Source organism: Giraffa tippelskirchi, chromosome 5 (assembly GCF_054371585.1).
Source record: "Giraffa tippelskirchi isolate mGirTip1 chromosome 5, T2T-mGirTip1v1.2.pri, whole genome shotgun sequence".
Taxonomy (NCBI): domain Eukaryota; kingdom Metazoa; phylum Chordata; class Mammalia; order Artiodactyla; family Giraffidae; genus Giraffa; species Giraffa tippelskirchi.
In genome coordinates, this window is record NC_137279.1 from 74,472,906 (window position 1) to 74,486,193 (window position 13,288).

The window sequence follows — 13,288 nt, forward strand, 5'->3', positions numbered from 1 at the left end:
ACAAATTCATAGGAAAATAGAGATCAAATTTTTGGTTATCAAAGGTGGAGGGTTGTGGAAGGGGAATTGGTTAAAAGCAGTCAAAAGGTACACACTTTCAGTTATAAGATAAAAAGTATTATGGGTGTAATGACAACATGATAAATGTGATTAACATTGATGAATGTTCTTTGTGAAAGCTGTTGAGAGTAAGTCCTAAGAGTTCTCATCACAAGGAAAAAATTTCTATTTCTTTAATTAATTTTGTATCTATACAAGATAACGGATGCTCACTAAACTTATTGTGATAATCATTTCATGATGTATGTAAGTCAAATCATTGTGCTGTATACCTTAAACTTACACAGTGCTGTATGTCAATTATATCTCAATAAAACTGGGGAAAAAAGACAGAAAAGCTTTCTAAGGAGATATGATAGTCCCTCCAGGCTGCCATCAAAAAAATATCATAGAGTGATTGCTTATAAACAACAGGCGTTTATTATTCATAGTTTTGAAAGGTGTCAGAATAGTTGGTGAGCATCTTTTTCTGGGTTGCAGACTTTTCATTGTATTCTCATATGATGGAATGCACTAGGGAGCTCTGGGTTTCTAAGAGCACTAATCTCATTCAGGGGGTGCCACCCTTATGGTCTAATAACCTCCCAAAGGCTCCATCTCCCAGTACCAATATCTTGGGTTAGGATTTCAGCATATGAATTTGAGGGGAACACAAACCTTCAAGCTGTAGTGAGAGAGGAACAACAATGATAGTTAAATGTATAGGAACATGTAGACTGGCAAAAATTTCCAAAACTCAAACAGGAACAATCTCTTCAGATCATCTTGGGGAAGAGGAACCTGGGAAGATGAAAGCTGTCCCCACCCCCAAAACGCCCTACCCCCTTTCTCAGTACCAGGGCTAGAAAGGTCATTTAGAGTCAGCAGAAGGAGAACAATTGATGAATAGTGTTTGAATTTGGCCAGGAGTATTTCTAAAGTTTCCATTTTTTGAGATGTTTGCTTAGGATTGTGAGCACTTTTTTTTCATTTTGTGTCTTAATTAGCTGTTGGGAAAAGTAAGTTGTATATTTATCTAGTTGCTGCTTACAGCATGTTATTAATTTTAAAACACCTAAGTTAATTTTTTTGAGGTTTTCTAGGACTAGCATATTGCAAACAATGACAAAGTTATCCTCCTCTCCCATAGTTACAGCCCTCATTTGTGTTAACTGTCTTACTGCACTGATGAGAATTTCTAGAGCTATGTTGGAGAGTAAAGGAAATGGTAGGCTTTTGGACATTCCTACTTTGTTTATGATTTAGTAAGATTGATATTTACAGTTAAATATCATGTCATCAGCTGGTTTCACATAAGCTATTCTTAATCAGGTTAAGAAAGTTCTCTTTTAAAATTGGTAGTAAAAGTAAAAACAACAGCAACCACAAACCAAAAATAGGTATTGAATTTTATTGGATTGAATTTGGAAAGTTTTTTTTTTAATAGCATAAAGATAGCTCGGTCATCTTTAATTCCTAAGAACTAGCAGATTCAAAGGTGGAATAGTGGTGAGCTTTCCAAGTGCACTATTTAAAGTTCTGAGGGCAGAGCAGGCTTACTCAGCAGGATACAACACTCAAAAAGGAGCAGTGTGAAAGGTTAGGCCAGAGGAAAAGAGGAACTGGTGGTTGCTATTTATTTAAAATTTTTAAGGAAGTTGTTTATTGCCAATAATTGAAGAGCTCAGAGAGGCATTTAATCATAAGACTGCCAAACAGAACTCTACTAAGGCTGATTAAAATCTTTAAAAAAATTTTTATGGAGAAAGACTTCATCACTTTCTCTACTGATACGCTCCGATGTTTTCACACTTAACCTGGAAGTTCTTCCTGATCTGAATCTTTTGCTGGCTTATTTTTCCTCCTATGCCTCGTCTTAAAAAAAAAAAAAACCAAAAAACAGCAATTTCCCTATAAAATAAGTGGAAGAATTCATAAGGAACTGCACTCCATTAAAAAGCCCAGGATTCACATGACCACTTGAGTGTATTCCACTGGCTCAGAGACAGCAGGGTTCACAAAAGTCCAGAAATTGGGCTTGTGGCTCTTTGGGTTGACATTGACATAATCTGTGGCTTCCTTTATGTTCTCATAGTCCAGGACAGAGTCATTTCTTCGACCTCCAGGGTCTGCAAAGACTACTTGTGTGTAGTTCACATCCTTGGTGACCTTAGGGGGGAAAAGCAAAGAAATTTGGGTCAAAATTCCTACCACATTTGCAGAAGGTATTCAACTCAAAGAGGCTCGCCCTGGGCCAGATGGGAAAGAACCTGGGTACCAGGTAGCCATGTCTGAGAGCAGGGCCAAGGCAATGAGAGAGATTGTTCCTTGTACCTGCGGGTACGAATGGCTTAAGGAAGAAGAATGTGGAGACTCTCCGAGTGAGGTTGGGAGTCAGAGTGGACTTTGGCCAGTAACTGGGACATGGGGAGAAGGGGATTTTCTGTGAGTACCTTTGTGTTTAGAGCCCCTCAGAACCATTTTGTCCAGATGCTCTGTGTTGTTGGTACAGGCCTGTGAGTGACAACCCGACCACCCTCATTGAACACTGCTAAAATGACTCTGTGTCCCTCCTTCCTTGCTCGCATCTCTGTAGCCCAGGTGACCCCAGACTGCTGGGGTCACTAGGAGTGTCCCTTACCTGGCAGTTGGTGGAAGGTGAGCTGTCTGAGCTGTCAGAGCTATCTGAGGACGTGTCGCTGTCATCTAGGGAAAAATAGAAACTGTTCTTCTAAAGGAAGCCAGAGGGTGTTCAGAGAGTATAGAGGCGATGGAAGGAAGCATGAGACAAAGGCAGAAGCAGAACCAGCAATTCAAAGTAGAGTGGGGAAGAGAGATCAGTGTCCCCCAGAGAGAAGAGAAGAATGAAGCAGAGAAAGTGGAAACCTCTGGAAACAGCCAGGAACATATCCAAGAGTCCAGCTCCATCTAAAAGCGAATACCAAGCCCGCAAGGCTGCCCTGTGCTTGAGAAAGACTGTCTGCTGGAAGGGGAGTAAGCGGGGTGTGCTGAGCCGCTGTGGCCCACGGCAAAGAGATCTGGCCCCAGAAATCACAGGCACAGCTTCTAATCTAAGCCTGTCACTAACTCCAGGCAGATTACATTCCTCTTTGTGCCCTGGTCTCGTCCCCTGTGACAGAGAGGGTTGGATAATGATCTCCGATGTCCTTGCCAACCACCAAGTCTCTGACTGCAGCCAGGCTTGAGGGAAGCTTTGGGATCAAGGGTCATGGGAGGCCAGTGCCTCTCCCCTTCCTCTGAAACCCTGAGTTCATACAAGTAGCATCTTTGGGTTCCCTCATGCATTGAGGCCTTATCTTGGTTCTGAGGAAGCCTGACAACCAGATTTCTCTAACAGAAAAGATAAAGTTTAGAAGGATGGAGCAAACTTAAATCAACCAAAAGATAAAACAGTGGAAAGGGCGACCTCTGGTGAGTGAATGTCTTGCTGCGGAAGCGGCAGTTTCCACTGTGTGAAGAGTGGCCTGGCGGGTCTCTCAATTTGGGAGAGAGAGAAAACAGCAAAAGTGTGGTGTTCTTGTTGGTACCCTTGCCGGAGGGGAATATAGATGTGAACTGTCACCAAGACTCAGATTTATTAAAATGCCCAGATCCCATGGCTGGGAGCAGACAGAGGGGGTTGAAATCTAGGCTCTAACTAATGGCGGGCAGAAGATACCATAGTGTCACAGAGACAGGAGCAGAGACAGCCCCCAAGCTTGAACTAAGACCTACACAAAACCCACTGCCATCTGCCCCACTGGGTAGCACGGGTGGCCTTCTAAAAGCAGGGGCCTGGCTTGGCCTGCACTGGGGAGGGTGTGAGGAATCCTCCGGCTAGTGGTTGGGGCAGAAAGTCTGGGGCTGCTGCGAGGAGGCTCCCCGGGTAGTGCAGACAGAACAGAAGCAGCGTTAGGACATGTTCTCCTCGAAGTAGTACTCACGCCGGTAGCGGGGCTCAGGCACCAGGACGTTCTTCTCTGCCCGAGTCTCCTTCCTCTCCTTGGCAGCAGGTGGGCAGCAGTGAGTTGAACTAAAGCTAGGAGCCTGGGACCTGACCCCTTTCAGTATGCGCTCATTTTCCTTGGCTACAGGGGACAGAGTAAGAGTCAAAAGTGAATGTTCTCCTGGTTCAGGCACATCCTATATCTGTGAGCACAGCTCTCCTGAGGGAACACTCATCAGACAGATGTCTTCAAAGCTCAGCCCTCCTCTGCGCAGAACCCTGCAGTGCCCCTCGCCTCACTTGGAGTAAAAGCTACAGTCCAAGCCCGAAGGCCTCACTCCCCCTTGCCCTTCCTGCCACACCTCAGCTCCATCCAGCCTGGGCCCCTTTGCTTCCACCATGATGCGAAAATCTCCCGGCTTATTGACTTTGTAGGTGTGGCTCACTTCCTCACTCCTCTCAGGTTTAGACTCAAATGTCAACATCTCAGGGATGCTGACTCCCATCCAGTTCATATCTCCCTGACTTGCTTCATTTTTTTCTCTATGCTTACCATGACCTAACACATATTTTACTTGTTTGTTTTTTTTCTGTATTACCCATGGAATGCAAGGTCCATAATGGCATGGATTTTTATTTTGTTTCCTGTTGTATTAAATAAATGAATGAATGACGAGAGAAGCTTAGACTTACATCATCCTGCTCAATCCCTTGTCTTAGCACAGCCCAAGCAGTGTTATTTTATTTCCCCTAATTATAATGTCTTCCTCGGACACAGCATCCTGCTTGTCACTGCAAATCAGCTCAGAAATTTAAGCTCATATCTTAGTCTAACAATAGTCCTTTCTGTTGTAATTCAAGGCAATTTCTACATGTCCCTTGGTGGTGATGAAGGAAATTTACTACGCTCGGGTTAAGTGAGCCCAGCCTCAAGAGCATCGCAGAAGCTTGTCTCTAGGCAGGAGGTCTGGGTAGCAAAAGGGCTCTCAGCCATCATTCCCAAGCACAGATAGGCTGGATCAGGGTGCAGATTACCCACTTAGAGGTTGGTGGAGTGAGGGGTCACGTGGCTAGCGATTCCTCAAGTAGGATTTCAAGTGATATTTGGGGGCTCATCTTGCTGTGGGCTTGGGAATCGTCCCTGAGGGGGAACAGGAGGGAAGAGAACGCTGAGCCAGTTACCCATGTGCCTGCTGAGCAGGTAGTTGATGACTGCAAGGAGACAGGCCTGCAGGATCAGTGACACTACTGCGATCACTATTCCATGCCAGACCTCCATGACCCTGTTGGGAAATGAGGAAATCAGGTTAGAGGTTCTGAAGGTGCTGAGACGGCTGCAAACCCATCACTGCCCCAACCCAGGGGCAGCCTGCAGGTACTGCTGTTGTGGCTTGAGTCCCTTTCCTCTTGAAAGGGAAGGCTTCAGGACCCGGGGAGGGTGATGTGCGCGGGGAGTGATGTTCCCGACACGGGAACCTGAGGTGGCTCTCCCCAGACCACTCACTGAGCCAGCATGACAAGTTCCTGGCAGGGCCGCCGCGGGGCGTGAGTGGGGCACGTGTTCTCTCCAGCACCTCGTCTCTACGCAGCACCCCTAGCAGGACAGCCCTGGAGACCTGCAGAGGCGAGGCAGTGGGTCAGAACTCTTGGGCAGTCTCTGTTGCTGGGGGGTCGTTTCCTTTCCTCTCCCCAGATTCCAGTTTTTGAATCTACAAAATAAGCAGTAACAGTATTAGCACCTGCCAGCCAGTAGGCACTGGCTTGCTGCCAGCCCCAGGGCTGAGCCCCCCACAGCTGGGCCCCCCGAACTGATTCACACAATCCTAGGACCTAGATGTCACTTCAGTTCAGTTCAGTCGCTCAGTCGTGTCCGACTCTTTGCGACCCCATGAATTGCAGCATGCCAGGCCTCTCTGTCCATCACCAACTCCCGGAGTCTACCCAAACCCATGTCCATCGAGTCGGTGATGCCATCCAACCATCTCATCCTCTGTCGTCCCCTTCTCCTCCTGCCCCCAATCCTTCCCAGCATTAGGGTCTTTTCTAATGAGTCAACTCTTCGCATGAGATGGCCAAAGTATTGTAGTTTCAGCTTCAACATCAGTCCTCCCAATGAACACCCAGGATTGATCTCCTTTAGGATGGATTGATTGGATCTCCTTGCAGTCCAAGGGACTCTCAAGGGTCTTCTTCAACACCACAGTTCAAAAGCATCAATTCTGCAGCACTCAGCTTTCTTCACCGTCCAACTCTCACATCCATATCTGACCACTGGAAAAACCATAGCCTTGACTAGACGAACTTTTGTTGGCAAAGTAATGTCTCTGCTTTTAAATATGCTATCTAGGTTGGCCATAACCTTCCTTCCAAGGAGTAAGCGTCTTTTAATTTCATGGCTGCAATCACCATCAGCAGTGATTTTGGAGCCCAAAAAATAAAGTCTGACACTGTTTCCACTGTTTCCCCATCTATTTCCCATGAAGTGATGGGACCAGATGCCATGATCTTAGTTTTCTGAATGTTGAGCTTTAAGCCAACTTTTTCACTCTCCTCTTTCACTTTCACCAAAAGGCTCTTTAGTTCTTCTTCACTCTCTGCCGTAAGGGTGGTGTCATCTGCATATCTGAGGTTATTGATATTTCTCCTGGCAATCTTGATTCCAGCTTGTGCTTCATCCAGTCCAGCGTTTCTCATGATGTACTCTGCACAGACGTTAAATAAGCAGGGTGACAATATACAGCCTTGACATACTCCTTTTCCTATTTGGAACCAGTCTGTTGTTCCATGTCCAGTTCTAACTGTTGCTTCCTGACCTGCATACAGGTTTCTCAAGAGACAGGTCAGAAGGTCTGATATTCCCATCTCTTTCAGAATTTTCCACAGTTTATTGTGATCCACACAGTCTGGGCCGGGGGCCGGGGGCTGGGGGCGGCGGCCGAGAGGAGCTAGATGTCACTACCCTCCTCTTATAAGGAGCCACGTGAGGTCCAGAGGGCTGAGGGACATGTCTGAGGCCCTACAGTCAAGCCTGGTTTGAGCTCTACATCCAAGCCCATACCCCCCAACATTCTGTTTCTTCTCCAGAGCCTTGCCTGCTGCTGGAAGCACAGAACAGTCCCACAGGAGCGAATATACTAGGAGAGATTCTGTGACACATACCAATGTCTCACACATACACACACACACACACACACGTGCGTGAGCGCACCCACACTGATGAAAGGAAATAAATTAGGAGTTTGGGATTAGCAGATACAAACTACTATATATAAAATAGATAAAAAAATAAAAAAACAAGGTCCTACGGTATAGTACAGGGAACTATATTTAATAACCTGTAATAAACCATAATGAAAAAGAATATATATATATATATATATATATACACATATATATATTCTGAATCATTTTGGTGTACTCCAGAAACTAACACAATTTTGTAAATCAACTATACTTCAATTAAAAAACACTTTTTTAGTGTCAATAATAAAGACCACAGGGCTGAATATGGAGTGTATTATAAAGCAAAGCCAAGATGGTTTCAAAGCTTTTGAAATGATGTTTACTTAGCACAAGATGGGCCACACGATGGCCCATTGTCCTGCTGCAGATGATAAATGTTGAAAAGCCTTTTATTGCCAGTAAAGCTTATTTTCTCAGTCAGCGTTTCCAAGTGTTAAGGGTAGTGTGGAAAGTCCTGCCTTTTTTACTTCTATCTGTAGTTCTACACTGGGTAGGCCTGTCCAAGATCCAACTTGGACTAAGTTTGGAGAGAGAGGAGGCAGTAGCTGAGGAGGGAGTCTGCGAGGTTTCCACCACCGCCTCTCAGGGCTGGGTGTTGGCCAGCTGGAAGCTGCCAGAGAGAAAAAACTACCTTCTCCCCTACATCCTTTACCAACCAACAAGCCAGTCTTCAGGAACAACTTTTTTTGTGTGAGGTCAAAAGTTGGGAGCAAACTTCCCTGGTGGTCCAGTGGTTAAAGAAGTCTCCTGCCAGTGCAGGAGACACAGAAGGTCCCACGTGCCTCAGGGTGATGAAGCCCAGCCATAGCTACTGGAGCCCCAGAGCGCCAGGGCCCATGTGTCGCCACTGCTGAGCCCCCACACTGCAACCAGGGAAGCTGGTGCACCTAGAGCCTTGCTCCAACAGGAGAAGCCACCACACCGAGAAGCCCGTACACCATAACCAGAGAGGAGCCCCTGCTCGCTGCGGCTAGAGAAAGCCTACATGGAGCAGCGAAGACCCAGGGCAGCCAAAAATAAAGAAAGGAGAAAAATGGGAGCAACACATGCCCAATTTAGTCATCATACCTAGCTTAAGTCCACTCCTTCTGACATAATAAGGTCTGATATAATAAATTCTAGACCCTTTTCCCAAAGGAACCTATCTCTATCCACTCTTTACTTTTCAAGTTAAATGAGCAAAGTATACCTAACATCATCACTCTTAAAGAATGCTATTTAGTTTGATTTGTAAAGATGGATTCAGCGTCCAGACATGAGTTCTTCATTCGGTAGAGATTCAGCATGTGAGATGCATCGGGAAGATGGAAAGTGGGAACGTTATAAGTGGGGGGGTTGCCCCCCACCCTGCTTTGTCCTAGCACCCACCACCCTGGTGCCGAGGAGCACCAGAAGGTCACCTCTGGAGCAGGAGTCTCCTGTGGTTCCTTCTGCAAGAGTGTTGCATTAACTCATTTTCGTCATGGCATGAAGGAGTCACTGGGAGTAGGAGGTGGAAACTGATCCAGATGGCAAGCCAAGCGAGAGGGAACCCCAGGAAACTACCCACCTCCCCCTTTTACACACAGACATCACCAGATGGTCAGTTTCAAAGTCATATTGATTATGTTCTTTGCAGCCAAAGATAGAAAAGCTCCACACAGTCAGCAAAAACAAGACTGGGAGCTGACTGTGGCTCAGATCATCAGCTCCTTATTGCAAAATTCAGGCTCAAACTGAAGAAAGTAGGGAAAACCACTAGGCTATCTGTGGGCTTCCCTGGTGGCTCAGACGGTAAAGCGTCTGCTTACAATGAGGGATACCGGTGTTTGATCCCTGGGTTGGGAAGATCCCCTGGAGAAGGAAATGGCAACCCACTCCAGTATTCTTGCCTGGACAATCTCATGGGTGGAGGAGTCTGGCAGGCTACAGTCCATGGGGTTGCAAAGAGTCAGACATGACTGAACGACTTCACTTTCACTTTCACTAGCCTATTTAGGGATAACCTATATCAAATCCCTCATGATTATACAGTGGAGATGATGAATAGATTCAAGGGATTAGACCTGGTAGACAGAGTGACTGAAGAACTATGGATGGAGGTTTTTTGTTCAGGAGGTGGTGACCAAAATCATCCCCAAGAAAAAGAAATGCAAGAAAGCAAAGTGATTATCCAAGGAGGCCCTACAAGTAGCTGAGAAAAGAAGAGAGGGGAAAGGGAAAGATATACCCAACTGAACGCAGATTTCCTGAGCATAGCAAGGACAGATAAGAAAGCCTTCTTAAGTGAACAATGTAAACAGAATGGATAAGACTAGAGAGGCCTTCAAGAAAATTAGAGATAACAAGGGAACCATTCATGCAAAGATAGGCACAATAAAGGACAAAAACGGCAAGGACCTAACAGAAGCAGAAGAGATTAAGAAAAGGTGGCAAGAATACACAGAATTGTACAAAAAGCTCTTCATTTCATTTCAGTTGCTCAATCGTGTCCGACTCTTTGCAACCCCATGGACTGCAGCACTCCAGGCCTCCCTGTCCATCACCAACTCCTGGGGTTTACTCAAACTCATGTCCAATGAGTCGATGATGCCATCCAACCATCTCATCCTCTGTCATCCCCTTCTCCTCCCACCCTCAATCTTTCCCAGCATCAGGGTCTTTTCCAATGAGTCAGTTCTTTGCATCAGGTGGCCAAAGTATTGGAGCTTCAGCATAAGTCCTTCCAATGAATATTCAGGACTGATTTCCTTTAGGGTAGACTGGTTGGATCTCCTTGCAGTCCATGGGACTCTCAAGAGTCTTCTCTAATACTACAGTTCAAAAGCATCAATTCTTCAGCACTCAGCTTTCTTTATAGTACAACTTTCATATCCACACATAGCTACTGAAAAAACCATAGCTTTGACTAGACAGACCTTTGTTGACAAAGTAATGTCTCCGCTTTTTAATATGCTGTCTAGATTGGTCCTAGCTTTTCTTCCAAGGAGCAAGAGTCTTTTAATTTCATCACTGCAGTCATCATCTGCAGTGATTTTGGAGCCCAAGAATAGTCTCTCACTGTTTCCCCATCTATTTGCCATGAAGTGATGGGACTGGATGCCATGATCTTAGTTTTCTGAATGTTGAGTTTTAAGGCAGCTTTTTCACTCTCCTCTTTCACCTTCATCAAGAGACTCTTTAGTTCTTCACCTTCTGCCATAAGGGTATGTGTCATCTGTTTATCTGAGGTTATTGATATTTCTCCTGGCACTCTTGATTCCAGCTTGTGCTTCATCCAGCCCAGCATTTCTCATGATGTACTCTGCATATAAGTGAAATAAGCAGGGCGACAATAAACAGCCTTGATGTACTCCTTTCCCAATTTGGAACCAGTCTGTTGTTCCATGTCCAGTTCTAACTGTTGCTTCCTGACCTGCATACAGATTTCTCAGGAGGCAAGTCAGGTGGTTTGGTATTCCTACCTCTTAAAGAATTTTCTACAGTTAATGACCCAGATAACCATGATGGTGTTGTCACTTACCTAGAGCCAGACATCCTGGAGTGTGAAGTCAAGTGGGCCTTAGGAAGCATCACTATGAACAAAGCTAGTGGAGGTGATGGAATTCCAGCTGAGCTGTTTCAAATCCTAAAAGATGATGCTGTGAAAGTGCTGCACTTATTATGCCAGCAAATTTGACAAACTCAGCAGTGGTCACAGGACTGGAAAAGGTCAGTTTTCATCCCAATCCCAAAGAAAGGCAATGCCAAAGAATGTTCAAATTGCACTCATTTTCAAGCTGTAGTGTACAATTGCACTAACTTCACATGCCAGCAAGATTATGCTCAAAATCCTTCAAGCTAGTCTTCAGCAATATGTGAACTGAGAACTTCCAAAAGTACAAGCTGGATTTAGAAAAGGTAGAGGAACCAGAGATCAAATTGCCAACATATGTGGGATCATAGAAAAAGCAAGGGAATTCCAAAAAAATTCATCTACTTCTGATTCATTGACTATTCTAAAGCCTTTGACTGTGTGGATCGAAATAAACTATGGAATATTCTTAATGAGATGCAAATACCAGACCACATTACCTGCCACCTGAGAAACCTAAGGACAAGAAGCAACAGGTAAAACTAGACATGGAACAATGGACTGGCTCAAAATGGGAAAGGAGGACAAGGCTGTATATTGTCACCCTGTTTGTTTAACTTATATGCAGAGTGCATCATGTGAAATGCTGGGCTGGATGAATCACAAGCTGGACTAAAGATTGTCGGGAGAAATATCAACAACATCAAATATGCAGATAATGGCAGAAAGTGAAGAGGGACTAAAGAGCCTCTTGATGAAAGTGAAAGAGGAGAATGAAAAAGCTGGCTTAAAACTCAACATTCAAAAAACAAAGATCACGGCATCCAGTCCCATCATATCATGGCAAATAGATGGGGAAAATATGGAAACAGTGTCAGATTTCAATTTTCTTGAGCTCCAAAATCAATGCAGATGGTGACTGCAGCTGCAAAATTAAGACACTTGCTCCTTGGAAGAATAGCTATGACAAACATAAACAGTGTATTAAAAGGCAGAGACATTGCTTTGCTGACAAAGATCTGTACAGTCAAAGCTATGTTTTTTCTAGTAGTCATGTATGGATATGAGAGTTGGACCATAAAGAAAGCTGAGGGCCAAAAAATTGATGTTTTTGAACTGTGGTGCTGGAGAAGACTCTTGAGAGACCCTTGGACTGCAAGGAGATCAAACCAGACAATCTTACAGGAAATCAACCGTGAATATGCATTGAAATGACTGATGCTGAAGTGCAAGCTCCAATACTTTGGCCACCTGATGTGAAGAAAAGACCCTGATTCTGGGAAAGATTGAGGGCAGGAAGAGAAGGGTGTGACAGAGGATGAGATGCTTTGATGGCATCACTGACTTGATGGACATGAGTCTGAGCAAACTCCAGGAGATAGAGATGGACAAGGAAGCCTGGTGTGCTGCTGTTCATGGGGTCGCAAACTGTTGGACATGACTTAGCAACTGAATAACAGCAACCCCTCCCCTAAGTCCCAGGACAGATGGATAGACAATCCATTGCTCCCTAGTGATCAGCTAACTCTAGAAAGAAAGTCCAGTCAAAAGTGACATGAACAGGATAACATTTGCAGAGCCAGGAGGCTGGAAATAAAACCAAAATAATGAAGTGAGTGGGGGATTATTCATGTAAAACAATGATATTGAAAAATTAGTTGATTTGATTGAAGAAAGGGCATAGCTATATTTTAAATGCCTGATCTAGTCTTATTTTGGGTAAGTCCTACTTAAATTTCGACAAATACCGATTTATCAAGCAAATATCTCAAGGAAGTATGTTAGTCGCTCAGTCGTGTCTGACTCTTTGTGATCCCATGGACTGTAGCCCACCAGGCTCCTCTGTTCATGGAATTCTCTGAGCAAGAATACTGGAGTGGGTTGCCATTTCCTTCTCCTTCTCAAGGAAATTTCAATACTAGTCCTGATTTCTGGGGCAGATGCAAAAAAGACGATTGGATGTTACCAGGAGAGCTTTATTGAATCATAAAAAAGAGCATGAAAATCACGGAAAGGCTAGAAGCAAAGCCAGTGTGCCAGGAAATCAACAGTGTTTCTTTTCAAAAGGCGCTCTTATGCTTTAGGAAAGCTGACCTCATATTAAATGCCTCATTTTCTTTAATCACAGAAGTTATTCCTCTTGTTCCATTGAAAGGGATGGTAGGGATACAACCAGGGCTGTATTCTGAAACCATACTCTAAGTTTTCATTTTTTTAAGTCTCCTCTCTATTTCATCTGGTCCCATCACTTCATGGCAAATAGATGGGGAAACAGTGGAAACAGTGGCTAACTTTATTTTTCTGGGCTCCAAAATCGCTGCAGATGGTGATTGCAGCCATGAAATTAAAAGACACTTACTCCTTGGAAGGAAAGTTATGACCAACCTAGACAGCATATTTAAAAGCAGAGACATTACTTTGTCAACAAAGGTCCATCTAGTCAAGGCTATGGTTTTTCCAGTGGTCATGTATGGATGTGAGAGTTGGACTATAAAGAAAGCTGAGCG

At 44.6% G+C, this 13,288-nt stretch overlaps 1 protein-coding gene across 3 annotated transcripts in view; it reads right to left on the reverse strand.

Moving 5' to 3' along the window:
* Nucleotides 1–461: 461 nt before the first annotated feature.
* Nucleotides 462–13,288, reverse strand: part of RHEX (regulator of hemoglobinization and erythroid cell expansion) — a 28,742-nt gene continuing 15,915 nt past the window's right edge. Inside the window, exons 3-8 of one of the 3 annotated variants that reach the window (XM_081492050.1) lie at nt 10,731–10,835; nt 5,490–5,601; nt 5,168–5,268; nt 3,984–4,127; nt 2,681–2,745; nt 462–2,208 (exon numbers count right to left, since the gene is read on the reverse strand). In XM_081492050.1, coding sequence (XP_081348176.1) covers nt 2,008–2,208; nt 2,681–2,745; nt 3,984–4,127; nt 5,168–5,268; nt 5,490–5,500 — 522 coding nt within the window. In that variant the 5' untranslated portion in view covers nt 5,501–5,601; nt 10,731–10,835 and the 3' untranslated portion in view covers nt 462–2,007. Of the gene's footprint in view, nt 2,209–2,680; nt 2,746–3,983; nt 4,128–5,167; nt 5,269–5,489; nt 5,695–10,730; nt 10,836–13,288 lie in introns of all 3 variants that reach the window. The other 2 variants (XM_081492049.1, XM_081492048.1) reach the window with 2 other exon arrangements.